The 17817-nt window shown below is 42.4% G+C and overlaps 1 protein-coding gene across 3 annotated transcripts in view; it reads left to right on the forward strand.

The window, feature by feature from the left end:
• Positions 1–17004, forward strand: part of foxp4 (forkhead box P4) — a 96382-nt gene extending 79378 nt beyond the window's left edge. For all 3 annotated transcript variants that reach the window (XM_030419637.1, XM_030419636.1, XM_030419638.1), the window contains 8 exons: positions 325–408; positions 2344–2569; positions 3241–3317; positions 3417–3518; positions 8398–8519; positions 9123–9189; positions 10166–10335; positions 11341–17004. In XM_030419637.1, the coding sequence (XP_030275497.1) occupies positions 325–408; positions 2344–2569; positions 3241–3317; positions 3417–3518; positions 8398–8519; positions 9123–9189; positions 10166–10335; positions 11341–11488 (996 nt within the window). In that variant the 3' untranslated portion in view covers positions 11489–17004. The remainder of the gene's footprint in view (positions 1–324; positions 409–2343; positions 2570–3240; positions 3318–3416; positions 3519–8397; positions 8520–9122; positions 9190–10165; positions 10336–11340) is intronic.
• Positions 17005–17817: the final 813 nt, after the last annotated feature.

Below are 17817 nucleotides of genomic sequence, written 5' to 3' on the forward strand. Positions count from 1 at the left end.
GTCTCGATGTTGATCCGTTCTTTCTGGAGGCGACACGTTTGTATGCCAGCAAACACACATGCAGGATGCAGTGTTTCCACAGGCGTTAGCAGCACCCATTAAACGGCAGTTAGCAATGTCAAACGGGGACGAGTGTGTCTGTAGGCTAGTGTAAGTGTGTGAGAGCGCTCCGGGTGCCAAGGCAGCTGACTCTCATATTTGTCTCTCCGCCTGAGGTGTAATTGTAATTATAATTCTGTGTCAATACCACATTATATCAATCTAAGAGTTAATAAATGAAGTGTTTCTCACACCGATATCCGCCTTTGTGTGTGTGTTTAACAGCTGGCGAAAGAGAGCGAGCGACTCCAGGCCATGATGGCCCACCTGCACATGCGCCCCTCGGAGCCAAAGCCTTTTAACCAACCTGTGAGTACACACCAGCACCACACCACTACCCTCTGACCCCGAACCTTTGGTCTTCACCCATAAAACTCCTCATGATTCAACAGTTTCTTTCCTGTCTTACTGTCTTGCTTGGTATCTACGCCCCCTATTGACCAGTGAGGGTTAATGTGTTATGTATAAATTATAGGGACTAGCTTCTACTTTTTTTTTTCTTCCTGTCTTAAACATGACACAGTGCCTTTCACTCACAGAAAACTACCCTTTGATAATGTTTTCACTCCACAGTGAAAATGTTAACTCCAGCTATTCACACGCTCAGACTGTGTCAGAGTCAAACCTCAGTTTAGAGTTTAATTCAGCAGCTGAAAATTTTGATTTTTCAGCCCGTCGGGGAGAAAGAGAACCATATTACCAGTGTGTGCTGACAAAAGGGATAGAAATTTAATGTGATGAGTGCGTATGTGTGTGTGTGTGTGTGTGTGTGTGTGTGTGAGTGTGTGAATGTGTGTGTTGGTGAGGTTGTTATTAGGTATCTAATGAATATTTCATTATTCAGATTGACGAGGAGTCTTATTAAAATATGAAGATGTTGAAATTAATTGTCAATTAGAGGTAGAGTGTCTTAATTTGAGGGGATATAAATGGGTGCAGCCGAGTGGCAATGTGTGTGCTTGTGTGCGTGTGTGTGTGTGTGTGGGTGATGTGTTGATCGCAGGGGGATCAGCTGCTATTAACATCTAATGGGAAATCAGGAAGAGGCGTGTTTTGTCACCGCTGGAGACGAGCCTCGGGGTCAGGGATTGGAGGAGGAGGGGCAGGGGAGGAGCGTCAGGAATGGAAACAAAGCTTGGCCTCAATTAACAGGGTTCGACTGTTGCCGTGGTGATGTGGCACGATTACAGCCTTAATGAAGTACCTGTTAAACAGCCCCGCCCCCTCCAGTCAGCTTAAATGGTACAGAGAGGGGGCAGAGTAAAGAGTAAGGCCATGCACACATTTAATATACATATAGTGAACACACACACACACACACACACTGTGGTTTTAATTAGTCTTAAACTAGCAGCCCAACAACGGCTGTCCCAGAGAGACTGGGAGTACTGGTTCTGTGTGTATGTGTGTGCACTTGTGTGCAAGGCTCTGCCTAATTGGGCCGTATTGGTCCGTGAAGACTTTGCAACCGCAAAGTGCATGTGTGTGTTCCCTTCTTACAAACATGCTGTCGTGTGGTTTTGTATTTGTAAGCACTGGGTTAATTGCAGCCAGCGCTGTGTGTATAACTACATGTGCATGTTCAGTGTGTGTGAATGTGTGTGGTTGTGCGCAAGAATGCGGTCCGATATAGGGACAGAAATCCATCGGTGGTGTTGGTGGCTTTGTTCTCCACATAACGTGAGTTAACATCGGCCGTGGATTGTTTCTGGCTGTAGCGCCGGGAACTGTAAAGCTCTAATGTATTTATAGTCTCGTACAGCTAGAAGACAAAACTGTTTAGAAACACTTCCCTGGAGGAGATGTTGTTATGTATGCTGCACAAAGCATCGTCTAATGCACTGATATTACCTGAACCTGATCCTGTCTTGTTTAGATGATGCTCAGCTGTAAAGCAGCACTCAGCAGACAGTGGAGCTTTAAAGTAAACATGAGAGGAGCCATTAGTCATACAGAAACTGCATCCTATGTCCCTGCTCTGAAACAATCCTCCACCCTCAGTACAGAATCTGAGGGTGGAGGACAAACTTTGTTTGTCAGTAATGGATAATCCAACTTAAAGTTGGTCAATCCTCTTTTATTTTGTGTCATCCTTAAAAAAAACATAAACGTAGATACCATCACACCGAGGCACAGTTAGTCATATGAGGACATTTTGTGTTTTGGGGGGGGAAAAAGGCTTTAATTGAAACATCGTCAGACGTAAAATCCTCATCAATCGTCTTAATTCCTGTGTGTCTGTAGCTGAACCTGGCATCCAGCGGCTCTCTGTTGAAGCGGGACAGCGACGCCTACCCAGAGGGTCTTCCTCACCCCCCCACCTCAGCCGCTGCCCCCATCACCCCACTGCGCCAGGGACCCTCGGTCATCAGCTCCTCCAGCCTGCACTCACACTCCCACTCCCACACGCACGGCGTTGGGCCCATACGTAGGCGTAACTCCGACAAGTACTGCACCCCAATCGCCTCAGGTAGACTGTAACACACACTCACTCACTACCCGCCTTTTTATGTAATTATTACTGTGTATCTTCTCATTACTGACTCTTAATGGACTCAGATTGTTTTAATACAATGTTGATGACTGCTTTAGGATTCTTGTACGGTGGTTATGGCTGTTTTCATGTGCTCCTCTCACTTATTTCTATGCAAGAGCAATAGAATATGTCTTAATTCAGAAATCCATTTCATTCATTGCTCAAGGAAAGATGCAATTATTGCCATTCCTCTAGCCTCAGTTTTAAGCAATATAGTGTGTGGCTTCATTCTCATATCTAGTCACATTTATTTACATCATTGTAACAGAAGTCTTAATGATAAAAAGAAATGTAAGGAATATATATAATTGCCCTTTAAAGAAAATTGAATAAACATCTCAACGCTGTGTTCACCATCCAAATTTGGTTAATGCAAAGTATGCAGAATAAAATCAAGTACCTGCTACTGCTGACGATACTGCGATTTAAACATTTCTAATTTGTCCATCTCTTCTTTCTCATATGGAATTATTTATTTTGAAAAATACCACTTAAAATGTTTGATTTTGAATACAGTTTACACATTACACACTGCCCACTCAAAATTCAAAGCTTTTTGAATCATCATCAGCTGAATTTAAATTGTTGTGCCTTTTATTTTCCAGAGCTGGCTCAGAACTGTGAGTTCTACAAGAACGCTGATGTCAGGCCTCCCTTTACCTACGCCTCTCTTATACGTCATGTAAGTCTCTCAAGTGATGTGCTTCACCATCTCCCCCTCCATCTGTGGCCACTCTTATATCTGGTCTTCTTACCTTGTTGTGTCTCTCCCCGTCCTCAGGCCATTCTGGAGTCCCCAGACAGACAGTTGACTCTCAATGAGATCTACAACTGGTTTACCCGAAAGTTTGCCTATTTCAGGAGAAACACAGCCACATGGAAGGTAAATAGCTCGAATCCAAACTGGACCTTTCTTTCTTTCTTTCTTTCTTGGGGGGCAAATGGACAGTAGCCTGCAGCTGAATCATCAATGTCACCATTTGATGCACCGTACCAGGTTATAGCTTCAAGCTCATTTGCAAATGTCGCCTTCCAGCAGGTCAGAGCAAAGACACAGTGCAGTAACAAACAGTACGATGTCAAAATAGCACACACACTCAAAAACAAAAAACAGCACATAAAAATCATAGAGCATAGCGGAGCTGCTTCGAGCACACTTTTTCATTTGGGTTTTAAACTGCTGATCGAGCTGCAGCTCCGTGATTGTACTTTCAGAACTGGTTTTAATGTCAGTATCCCACAAAACATTATGTTATCAATTGATAGAAGATGGAGACCAGACCAATTAGCAGAGTTGTTTAGATGGTGGAAAACGAGCTGCAGCGTTTTCAGAAAATGAAAGTTTTGACTGCGGTTCTGACTAACTAAAAGCTGATTCTGTCAGAGCACAATATTTTGACTGAAAGGAAAATGTTGTATACAACTCAGATGGGATAAAAGCTGATCTATTTGACTGCAAAGTAATTGTGGTCTTTGCCCGCTGGTGAAGCCCCTAACCCCAGCAGATGCCTGCCCAGACTTGTTAGACCACAATGGGAGAAACAAGATTTGTAGGCAGGTTTCGCTGCATTATTTGAAACATTTGGGTTCACTCTGAAGCCCTAACATTAGCATTTATACACAGAATGAGGAAACGCTCGAATGAAAGACGGATGATAACACACACACACATGTCCAGCTCCTAAATATATGACAGATCTGGCAGTTATTGGCTGTTTCTGTCCTCTGTGAGACACATTCTCGCTTCTCTGTCTCTTCCTCTTTCCCTCTCAACCCCAAACAACTCTCTCAGGTTCCCACATGGCACATGGAGAGTCGGCCCCACTTTACAGGGCTTCATTACAGAGACGCACATACAGCTCATGATCACACGCGCTGAATCGTCCCTCTCTCACACACACGTACACGCACACACGGCCTGATCCCACCATTGTAGGTGCTGACCCATTTCTACAGAAACCTCACACTAATTTGAGTTCCTCCAGAGAGAGCGAAAGTGAGAGAATGAGCAAAGGAGTGAGAGAGACAGGGGGAGGAAGGGGGGGGGGGAGAGATCCCGGCCTTCCTCTAATAGCCCTAAACCCAGGGAGGTGGGGGTTGGTCTGGATGATGATGGAGGGATGGAGATGGAGGGAGGGGTGCGGAGAAGGTTAAGAGACGGGGCAGCCAGGAATATCTTCACCTCCTCATCTGACTTTTATGAATTTTAACTATTAATGTCTGGTGTCTGCTTCCTGCGCCGTTGGCCCCACAGACCTTTAAATATAGCACAGCATTGCCTTATGTATTTATATAGCAGCTCGGTGAGTCAAATAGGGCCGTAGAGATGTATGTCCTTTAATAAGCCGTTATATTTCATGAGGACAGCGGCGGTGTCGGGGAGTGGAAGTCATTGATCTTAGGGAAGAGTGGAAGGGGAATGAGGGGGAGACAAGAGAGAGAGAGAAAGAAAGGGATGATTGAGAGAGGTGGAGAGATGAGTGTTGTTTCAAGGTGCTGCATGATGGTTGAGGGCCTGAAAGAACAGGTTTGACTTTGTTTAACTTCAGAGAAAAGCTCGATGCACGTAGTGTTTTTTTTCCTTTTCCTTTTTGTCTTTTTTCTCTTTTCGCTTCTTTTTTTGTGGCTCAACTGGTCATTGGTGTAAAGCAAATTTGAAAAGAATAGATATCTATAGGTTAAAAGTAATTAAGTACATTTACTTTACCATCTTATGCTAATTTATAGTTCTACTCCACAGGAAAATAATGTACTTTTTGCTTCACTACTGTTATTTTACAGCTTTAGTTACAAGTTACAGTGCAGATTAAGATTTTACATACCAAACATATTATGATACGTTGTTATAGATTAAACTACAGGAGTACATAACACTGCTAAAGTAGACCACCTTGACCATCTACAACAGTAAAATGCTTTTAAATAACAAATTGCAGCTTTTGGGATTTGGACATTGCACTTGCCCCCCCTCCCGCCTCCTTGGGTTAAGGGCTATTTTTGCAATTTTAATAATAGCTTGATTAAAGGGGCACTATGTAGTTTTGGAGAAGAAATTAAAACTCAGATTTTTAACATTTACATTAATAATGACGTAATAATACAAACTCAGAAATATTTATAGTGAATAAATGAGCTGTTCTCAGAGGACAATAAGGTCCCCAGAACACTGTTTGAAGCTTGAAAGTTGGCAGGGTCCGCCACATTTAAACAAAATAAACAGTATGAAATGTTGTTGTCCTTAAAGGTCAGTTTGTTTATTCAGTTAACTCAGTCATTTAAAACAAAGAGAGTGTGTTTATTTAGTTTGTCTCATCATAAAAATCAGTCAAGGCAGATCTTTCTCTTCAGATTAAAATGTATTCCCCAAAACTACATAGTGCACCTTAAATGCAAGTCGTTTACGTTTCTATTTCTATGTGTATTGTTGCCTCTACTTAGCTGAAAGATCTGAATTCAGCACCATCTGTTTAACACAAATCTGGTTGCTCATTCTTTTATTCTATAATCCCTGCTGCTCACATGTCTTCCTGTTCAGGATCATATGGTAGTAGTCTATCCCAGCATGCACCAGTCTGTTGAGAACCACAACCTGACCGCTCACAATACTCAGATATTTACAGAACAAAGACGTTCACTCGTCCAGTATCACCTGTGAACCCTGAAAAAATTTAAACTTGATTTTTTTTTGTGATACACAATTCACTCCTTCCAAAAAATTCTGCCTCTGGTTGTCACCCCCCTCCTCCTCCTCCTCCTCCTCCTCCTCTCAGCCGGAGGGAGTGGAGATGAGTGGCACATGTGCTGTGACCCACTGTAAATGACTGCTAATGTTTTAACTGGGAGAATTAGGCTTTCATCACGGAGACGAATGCAAATAGCACTGCAATAGCACTGGTGTCTACCGTGTGTGTGTGTGTGTGTGTATGTGTGTTTGCACTGTCAGGGTGGCAGGCGCAGATTGGGGTCAGACTCATTTACAAAACTTAGCATCACGGCTCGGAGGGGTGGGGGGGTGGTTGAGGGGATGCGGGGATGCGGGGGAGAAAGGGTTCCTCCGCTGATTATGGCTTGTGTAATTACGTGTGTGTGTTTGTATGCCTGTGTGTGTGTGTGCGTGTGCGTGTGTATCTGCGTGTGTAATTACGGCGAGGAGTGATGCATGCCTGGCCTGTCCCTCCCTCTCGGCTTAGAACAGCGTGTCAGAGAGAATATGCAGGATTTAATTATAGACGAATTAAAATTGGTAATGAAATTGGGCATGAACAAACTACAAATAGCAGATGAAAAGGGAGGCCTGTCCCTGGGGGGGTGAGACCAAGATAGCGGTGTGCCTGCCTGCCTGCCTGCCTGCTTGCCTGTCTGAGTGCCTGTGGATGGGTGTGTGTGTGTGTGTGTTAGTGTTTCTGTGTGTGTGCTGATGATGACTGATTAGAAAAAAATTCAGAGATAAAATAACAGTACCAGAGAACCTTGTGTAAGCGCTATGCATGGAGCTACAGTATGCATGCGTATAGAGAGCGTTGGGTAAAAATAGGACTCCTATCCTCAGGTCACACTACTTAAAAGGTAACTTAACACCGAGCTGGAGAGCATTGTTTGTACTGAACACACCCTGCATGAGTGTTTTTACCTCCAGCAAGAGTAGAACTTCAAGTAAAGGAACAAAAATAACAATTTCAGCTGGTGTAGAGTTACCCTTTGAGGGCACATTTACCGCTTAAGGAAGTCGTGGAATATCATTAAATATAAGATGTGTTGCTAAGACAATTTATGCCAGAGAATCTATGGAATTAACTTTATACTTTACAGTAGGGCTGCACAATTTAAGGCACATTATGTAGATTGGGGGAAGAAAAGAATAGATCTTGATCTTCATTATCTTCATATACTAAATAAACAAACTGTTTCTGTTTTCATGACTGAATGAACTGAATAAACAAAGTGACCTTAAAGAACAATACAGTTTCTAACTGTTTTACTTTGTTTAAATGTGGCGGACCCTGCCACTTTTCTAGCTCCAAACAGTGTTCTGGCAGCCTTATTTCCCTCTGAGAACACCTTGTCTATTCAATCATGGAAAAGATGAATTTTTCTGAGTTCGTATTATTACCTCGTTCGTATTATAAATATAAAAAAATTGGAGTTTGAACTTCTTCTTCAAAACTACATGGTGTCTCTTCAATCGAACTATTATTAAAATTGCAGTACGTCCAAATCCCGAAAGCTGCAATTTGTTATTTAGCAGTATGATAATGAATTACTGTAGTGCGGCCTACAAGTCTTGTTCTCCGGTAAATGTGTTTGAAGCCAAACACGAAGCCAAAATGATCATTCCCACTAACTGCGAATCATATCCAGGGGGTGAAAACAAATGAAATTAAATGTAAAATACATTTGTCAATTATTTTCATTTTACATTTACATTCAAACTTGTATTTAAACCTTTATTAAATCTATAAGATTCTTCAAGGCCATACTCTCATATTCAAGTATATCGAGATTATACTTAAAGCAGAATGAATTCACACAAAAATGATCCACATGAAAACAAACAAACAACAGTGGAGCACACATGGAAACCTTTACATTATGTACATTAGGTACAATCATCAAGTTGTAACATGTTTTGTGAATTGTTATGAGTGTGTGCAGCAGGAAAACTAAAAGCAGTTTTCCCAAGTTTAGTGCTTGTTTAATTTGCTTGTTGACTGATCTTTAATCGTGTTAAAACTCTCCCTCTCTCTCTCTCTCTGTTTTCCCAGAATGCTGTGCGCCACAACCTGAGTCTGCACAAGTGTTTTGTCCGCGTTGAGAACGTGAAGGGGGCCGTGTGGACTGTGGACGAAGTTGAATACCAAAAGAGGAGACCACCAAAGATGACCGGGTGAGTGTGCGCACGTACGCACATATACACACACACACACACACACACACACACAAGGCTGTATCACACACATTTGTTTTCTTGGTGCACAGCTGAGGTTGATGTGAGTGTGGCTTTATGGGTGCTGGCACTATGATTGCTTAAATGGACTCTCTATTATTACCAAGAGGCCAACTCAGCAATCAAATAAAGAGAAGAAAAAAAACAGAGGGGCTGCCGGCTGCTTATCGTGTACGTCCTGTAATGTATGTGTGGTGTTTTACCCTATTTGTCGACACCATTAGTAAGCAGCTGTGTGAGATGCAGAGAGGAAAAAACCTTGTTAGCGTATGTAAACATATGTTCTCGTCAACCGCCAGAGAAACCGGGGATAATTACACACACACACACACAGGCACGACACACCTGCACGCCAGATATCGGACGCTTTCGTATGTGTGTGTTTTAGCATCTGTTTACAGTCTGTGTGTTTCTTCTGGTAACAAAACAATTTTGAGATTTGTCAGAGTGCTTTGGCTGAGGTGACATCTTTTCACATGTGCGCTCAATCTGTGACTCTCTCTCTCTCTCTCCCTCGCTGTGCGTGTGTGTGCGCGCGCGCAGAAGTCCCACTCTGGTGAAAAACATGATTTCAGGCCTGGGCTTTGGATCCCTAAACGCAAGCTACCAGGTAAGGAATGCCCTCTCCTCCCCTATCTATCTCTCTCCTCCACACTCTCTCTCACACACATGCACACCCCTACACACCTACACACACACACACAGACACACATACACACACAGCAGCCAATCGCAATCAAGGGCACTAATATCAATTCCCTCTTATAATTAGCAGATTCCCTAACGACGTTCACACTGCCTTCCTCCTCCACCTCCTCCCACACCAACACACACTCTCACCTCCCACCTCACTTTCTCACACACGCGCCACCCCCACCTCTGCACGATCACACACACACACACACAAACACACAGACACACACACATGCAATTTTGCGACTGAGATGATTTATAGCGTCAAGTAGTTGTCAATTAAGGTTACTGCATAAAATTATCGCCTGTCCCAGAAAATCCATCTCTGAGCCGGTGAGAATTCCCCTCCTTTTGTCCTTTTTCCCCCCACCCCGCGTGAGAGGGGAGGTTGGGTGAGACTCACCGGCGTCCAACTTGTCTCATCTACAAACAGCTGGAGCAGTTAACAGAATCTGCCCCTGTTGATTCGCTTGTTTTCTCCCTGGCACACATCGATGTTTTACAGCGCTTGTGTGTGTTAAAGTCGAGGTTACAGCTCGCTTCACATTCCCGTCGGAGCTTTCATGTGAATGCACACACACACACTTATGACAGGAACTTTAATGCACAAGAACGAGCCGTGATGGGCAAAGTACTGTATGTAAGTGCCCCCTAGTGGTATGTCAAGTTCACTAGCAAGTTTGTAGATTTAAGATGTGCTCCAAATAGAAGAGCTCCAAGGAAAACTTACATTTATTACATTGAATCTTACATCTATGTGTGAATTTTATATCCATGTATTATGATATACTGGGTTTGGCTGACAGGGTTAGGCATTTTCAGACACATTTTATGATGAAACCCCTCTCACCACCATCATTAAGCTTTTTGCATTTACATCCGTGTGTGTGCAGGCGGCTCTGGCAGAGAGCAGTCTGTCCCTGCTGAACAGCCCTTCCCTGCTGACCCCCTCTGCAGCCAGCCTCAACATGCTGCACGTGGGCCACGATGATGTCAGCTCCACTGTGGAGCAGGTCAACAGCAACGGGAGCTGCAGCCCCACGCTCAGCCCTCAACAGTACAGGTAGGCACGGACGCGCACACATGCAAAGTTCCCGCAGACAACATGAAGCTGCTTTAACGTCATTCTTCAAATCACATCAGCCAGCGTAATAAACCAGAAATGACGTTTTTGTGAGCTGGTTAGTGTTATCTAACTGAAGGAAGTGTAATAGTGATACTGGTATTAATGTTCACTTTTGTAGAAGACGGCTGATGAGAGGAAGTGTGAGAGAAGTTTACACATGGACAGTTTAAGACATCAAAGGAAACCTTCCTTAAGGGTTTTTTTTCCCACTGAAAATACAGAAATCAAACTCAGGAAACAAAAACTTAAGAAAAATAAACAGTTTTCTATCAACTGCAGTGCCAGTTTTGCATTTATTTTTTCGTGACACATTGTATTACATTACATTTCCAATTACGATAACACAGGTGCACAGAAAATCCACAGACAAGAACACTCACTGACCGAAACCCTTACAGAATCAGAATCAGAAAAACTTAATTGATCCCTGAGGGGGAAATTGCGTGAATTGCATAAAAAATTGTAGGCGATCATTTTGTAACATTTTTGTGCTTGTGTTTGCTTCAACTCTATTAAACAGTAACGATACTGAAGTGACAGATGACATACACTCTTTATTAGGTACAGTTGTAAAATCTAATGTGATCAAATACAACAGCTCTGCCAGTTCTGCCTCCACAAAGATAATAATGTTCAGCATTGATCAACACTGATTAACTACATGTGTATCACTGAGGCTGTAGTTCGCAGTGGTGTTTTTAACTCAACTACATTCAACTACATACACAACGAATTTGATAATAAACATAATGTCGAGGGATACCTTTACTAACCATGTCTTAAAAACCTCAAAGGATAAGCTTTGAAAAAATAGAATTCATGGCAGAGCTGTTGAACATTGTGCAGGTGTACCTGATGAAGTGGCCGGTGAGTGTGGGCACAACAAAACTTTAATAACCCTTTTAATACGGCCCGCTAACAGCTGGTTGCTCTCTCCTCCAGCCACCAGGTGCATGTGAAGGAGGAGCCCACTGAGTTGGAGGAGGACAGTCGGCCGGTGTCCCTCCTGGCCGGCGTCACACACAGCCTGCCATTGCCGAGCGACGAGCGCGACCTGGAGGAGGACCTCCCCACGGAGGAGCTGGAGTAGGATGGAATCCGAAACGGACAGGCGGGACGAGATCAATCCCCCGTCAGCGTGAAGAGGAAAAAGATAGCTACAGTACACTTAACAGAAAAGAGAGAGAAAAAAAGAGAATGATTTTTTTTTTTATTCGTTTATAAGAAAATGCAAGCAACCAAGGACGACGTTGAGAAACTCCAAACAGGGTTAGAAGACCTCCGTTTCTTTCAGACGCAAAAACAAGACTGTGGAGCACTGCTTTACGTCCATGTGTTTCTTTTTTTCCGACACTTGGCTCAGAGGTGTAACACCACTCGATGCACACACACTCTCACAGACACACACAAACACACACATACTCATTCACTTGTCAAACCATGCCTCATCATCCTCCCTGGTCAAATCAGCCTCTGTGTAGAGACCCCGAGAGGTTTGGGCACACTTTCCTCCTCGCCACTCTGCATACACCCTCCTCACTGTTGTCTCGGGCTGCCTGGCTAGCCGTTCTTTTTTCATTTTTTTCTATCTCTGCGTCAGATGAGAAGACACACACACACAGGATCATGTGTATATAGATTCGGAGCAGTCACCAGGGGCTGTGCAGTATACCTCTCCTTCCTCCCCCCTCTTTGAGTCAAATCACTTGCTTTTTCACTTTCTTTGATTTGATTGAAACGAAACTGTCGGGCTTCGAGATGGGAAGGAAGGAAGATCAAAGATTACCTCCAACAGTGCTCCAACACTTGCGCCGAGCAGGCTCCTGTGTGAGCCCACGGCGAGGCTGACCTGACGGAGGCGGCATGGCCCTGGTCCCTGTCCAAACTTCTGCCCCTTCCCCCTTCACAGTAAGACACTTAGTGACGGACATCTTTTAAACTCTTTGCTTCTAAGTGAGAAAAAAAAGAAGACATTTTCCTCCACCACTTCCACCCCCTTCCCTCCTAACCCGAAAGAGACTGCAGGAATTGGACCACGTGGTGCTGTCCTTCTTGGAACACTTTGAGAACGAGATGAAACGAGGGGGAAGCAGATGAGAGAAAACGAGGGAGGAAGCATCTAAAGAAATATTGTGACTAAAAAAGAAAAACTGTTGACGATTATGGAATATAACAAGAAAAAAAAACGTGTGGTAGCTTTTGTCATTTCCTTTTTTTATTTGATGTTATTATCAATGTTTATTTTCGAGGATCAATATTTCCACGGTGGCTTTCTGTTTTCGACGTACCTTTTCTAAGGATGCTGTTTCTTTGTTGTTGTTGTGTTTTTTTTTTCTTTTTCGTTTTTTGATATTGTGATTTGTTTGATTTACTCTGGCTGTTCACACCATTCCAAATGAGTATTGGCAAAAGAAAAAAGAGAAAGCGCAGTATTGTCCCAACTTGTGACACCTGACCCCACTCCTGCCCCTCTCCCCCCTTTATGCCCCAAGTGTAGCAGGCAAGAAATTTGGAAAACAGCACTTAAAGTTGCCATTATCCAGACAGATTATTTAACAGCTGAATCTTGTTTTTTTTTTCTTTTATTTTCTCTCACTCACTTGTTTTGGTTGTGTATTTAGTTGAGAAATATCAGTAATGCTTTAAAAAAAATATATATATTATTACTGCAGTCAGAGAATACCTCATCCCACGAAGTTTCTGCCTGGAACTGTGTCCAAATTGATAAACAAAAAAAGGGGGAATTCTTTCCGTGGGACACCAAATGTGGCAACTCTGCTCAGCTTCGTTTCAAAGCTCTATGGTTGTAATAGTTACTGTGTAGAAGCTATCTGCAATTCACTGTGTGAGTTTGTGTTAAAGGAATAGCACGTGAGATTTATTTTGTTTGTTCGTTTTCCGTGAGCATAAAAAGCATTACTTTTCTCTACAGTGCCATACCAAATTTAACATTTATTTTAATCTATTATCTGCTTATTCCCATTTTATTTTTGTTACAGGTAACCAAAGATGAAATATGTAGAAAACCAAAAACCCTGTAGTTTATTTTGCCCTTTTTGAGTTTCTTTTTCTTTTTGTTCTTCTTCTCAAAGAATTGGCCAAAAGACAACAAACCAGGAGTTTGAATTATTTTTATTGTATTCATATAACTATTGTGTTTGAAATTATACATGACTTACAGTGCTGAACCATTCCAAAAACCAAAGTGTGTAAAGCAAAACTAGAAATTTGGAGATATCAAAGCTTTTACATGATAAGCGGTTACGGATGACTCACATTAGGTATGAGGCCAAAAAAGTAGTATTAACAAACCTCGCACAGTTCCTCTGAAAAAGACACAAAGAAAGAGAAAAGAGAAAAAAAAAGCACTTAGAGGTGAAACCCTGTCTCTCCCACGCTCAGGCTAAACTGTGTTCCAAACACATCCCAAGGACTGGCCCGAAAAAATGAGGCTCTCGAGAGGCATTCAGACACAACATTTAGGTACCCTCCACAACCTGAGATGCCAACAAAAAGAGAGGTTAAACACAGAATGAGAATATTTTGGCTCCGTCAAATCAACCTGGCTTTACATGACACTTCTTCTGGTGCTAATGTAATGAACATTTGGAGTTTTTCAAGATAGGCAACAAACATTCCCTCTCGAAGAGGAAGCGTACTGTAATGTGGTTACAAGAATCACATCGTTGGACAGGGAGGAGTTATTCCAAAAACATATAGAGGGAACAACTAAAACAATACCAATGTAAGAGGAAAAACAACCAAGGGACATCATGTAACTTAAAAGTTTGGTTCATATTTTCATACTTTTTCTCTCTTGCACTTCAGACGATTTTTCTTATTTAATGAAAGAACCTTTCTGATGACTTTGTGTTCAAACAGGACTGTTTCCTGTCACATTAGGGACTGATTTCTAACAAAGTACAAAGTGGCAGACAGGCATCTTGAAGCGAGATTAAAAAAACCAAAAATAACACTACCTCCTTTTCAAAAACGGTTCAACACATAGCCAATGGGAGACTGAACTCTCTTAAAGATTTTTTTTTCCTCCATTCTTCCTGGATGATAATAATGACGAATGCCAAAATTGTTGCTACACTTACTTACTTACTGTATGACTGAAAAGAAAAAAGAAAAAAAAACTATTTGGCGACCCGGACTCCCTAACGCATCCGCTCGAGCCCAAAAACATAGACCTTTTTTCACTTTCCATGGAATTAAAAATGACTACCTCTCCTTAAACCACATCTGAAGCACTCTCTACGTCTCAAAGTGTGTTGTGAAGTGCTCACTATAGATGAAAAGTTTTCTATCAGCTGTGTCAAACTGACTGTACCCCTGCACCCATTTAGCACTAAGCTATGTGAACAGCCCTCTCGACTGTATGTGTGCATGTTCATGATCTCAGCCAATGAGAAACTGGTCGTTAATGGCTGCGTGGCGTTCGCAGGGAGCTGGTTGTCAGGCGTAACGATGGGCGGAATATATCAGTGCCGCCACACACACACACACACACACACACACACACACACATATGCATGCACACATGCACACACAAACACACACATAAGGGTATAACAGAAGCATAGAAGCAGGGCTATGGGTTAGTGCAACGGAGGCTCTGACCATCCAGATAATCCAAAGACCCACAAACACGGCGGCACCCGCTTCACCAAAACACTCGCAGAGACGCCGAGAGGACGAACAAACACACGTTAAAAAAAAACAAAAAACACATCACTACTACTAGTAATATCCAAACCAAGAGGAACTGCTGCATACAGTACATAGATGATCTCTGACTCGTGCTTTAAGGTACACCTGTAAACAAAGCTGTTTTATAAAGATGTAGATTGTTCACAGGTCGCCATGTAACACTTCTGTTCTTTCTCCAGCTTGGCATAACATGATGTATTCTTGTATATTAATGCTTGACTTATCTCTCCAGGGCATTCTTTCCCATTTTGTCCTTTCAGTTTCTCTTTTCCTTTTTTTTGGGTCTTTCTTTTTCTGCACCTGTTTAGCTATTGTAAAGCTTTCAGCTCTGATTCCTATACTGTACTGCTAATGCTGAAGTATATGTATTTATCATATTAAGTGCTGCAGGTATCTTGGTTTTATTAGTTGTTGTTTTGTTTTTTTTTCGTTTCGTTTGTTTCCACTTTTTCAGTTCTTCATAAAACGTCTGGGACGCTGATTTTTTAAGTGTATTATCTCTCAAGAAAAAAAAATTAAAAGAATAAAAGTTAGATCAGTGGTTTAGGTAACACCTGTTTGTATATTTATCTTAGCTAGGTCTATTTTGATACTTTTTTGTCTCTGTACTGCATTTATGCATTTTTAAGGAAAGAAAAAAACAAACAAATGGAAAACAAACTAAAAAAGTTTCTTCATTATGTATTGATACCTCAGAAGGACTTTTTCTCAAAGACAGGACCAAAACCTCCGAAAAAGAAAAAGAGAAAGAGGAAAAAATGTAAGAATATGTAGCCCCTCTCTTGCTTTAAAAAAAAAAATGCGGAGCTCTAGAAAGGTATTGCTGTTGGTCCTCTCAGGTGCCAATATGTGTCCCAGCTCCCTGTGACCCCTCTCTCTGACCCCTGACCCCTGACCCCTATCATTCCTGTGCTAAACTCCGACCCGCAGAGCTGTCGATCATCTGCAGGCGCCATGGGGGTGTCACTGTGCCACTCACCTGGCTGGTGGTGACCAGTAACAAACCTCATCTCCCAGTCCCACGGAGGCAGATCAAAGACTGACGCTGTTGCATTTTTGATGCTCCTCTCCTGACGTGGTCTCAGCACCAAAATGTGGAATGGCTCTCAGAGATGCAGCTCATCCTCTGACTACCAAAGGCATTGCAAGCGACCATTTGCTTAGTCCAAACTCCTGAACTGTAACCAAACTGTAACCAAACCAATGCCACAACCTTAACCAAACAAAAACCAAGCTACTTCCAAAACTCTCCATCGACTTCACTGATCACCTTTACTGATAGCTGTTATCTCTCGTACGATCCACGTAATGGTGTTACAGGACACAGGGAGCCCAAATCCTGATGTGTGATTGGACAGTTCTGAGGCGTCACGTGAGGGGGAAGGGACTCTCAAAGTGGAGCTTTGCCTGAAGGTATTATTAAGTAGACAGCCAGAATCCGATGGAACTACCACTTCAGCTCTCCTCTGGTTAAACCTTAGGAATGTGTGTACATTTTCAGCAGTGACTCTCTGAATTGTTTCTTTAGTTTCAGTTTACCTGTTTACCTCTTTATCCTTTTGGTTTTTTTTTTGTTCTGTTTCTTGTTTTTTGAAAAGTGTGACCCGAGGAAGAGGCGGGGACAGGGACTGGGTGGTGGCTTTAGACAGAACAGTGGAGCCCAGCCCTCTGACCCTCCACCCCGGGTAGCCATGTAATGCCAGTCACTGCCCTTTCCTTCATGCTGTATAAAAAACACACACATATATCTGTGTATTTGTAACCTGAATCTTCTTGTGTCTGTCCATGCAGACAATAAAAAAACTGTACAGTAGGTCTAGTTGCATGTAATCTGTACTAATTATTGACAATGGCATTATAAAATGCAATAAAATACTTATTACACTGTCACACGCTGCATCCTTGTTGTTTCTTCTCCAGAGGGAGCAGTGGGTCCCACCTTTGGGGTCATGAGATGATCCACAGAAAACTAAGGTAGAAAAAATATACAAGGTTCTGAAAAACATCAGTTTAAAGAAAAAATGACCCACAACTACGACACATAATGCAGCCATGATGTGGTGTACGCAAAAGACATTGTTTGGTTTTAAAAGGCCTGAAGGCCAAAAGGCTTGGAGCCACTGCTTTTTATAAAAGGTGCCCTTGAAAGAAGCTATTACAATGTAGTCCTTTTTTTGATTGCCCCTCTACTGTTACATTGTGCTATTATGTTTAAAATGTACGTCCAAATAAGTAAGTAAAGCTAGTTTTGACATCTGCACACCTGTTGAACATAAAAAGATATGCACAGCACAATACAATTCACTAGGAGCCCCACAACAGTTACTACATTAAAGCTTCAGATCCGTTGAGACTGGATCAGAGGAGTCGATTAAATTCTACATTTTATGTTTCTCTACCGACGACCCGCACCTTAATGAGATGAGACCGCATGTCAAACACAAGTGCAAGCTGAAAAGGCAGTGCTGTGCTGTATGTGGAAACTAAACGGTATCAAATGCATATGCTATAATTTTCACTGTGACCACCGCTAAATGCTCTGCTCCTGCAGTGTTTAACCATTTTGATTAAGGATAACTAATCAAGGCGACCACTGTTAACAATGACGGAAGGCTAAATGTTTGGAAAAACGGCTGTTAAGTGGTACTCTACAGGTAAATCTCTTATGAAACGATTGACTTTCACTGAATTAATTGCTGGTGC

The sequence above is a fragment of the Sparus aurata genome, chromosome 6 (assembly GCF_900880675.1).
Source record: "Sparus aurata chromosome 6, fSpaAur1.1, whole genome shotgun sequence".
Lineage (NCBI taxonomy): Eukaryota > Metazoa > Chordata > Actinopteri > Spariformes > Sparidae > Sparus > Sparus aurata.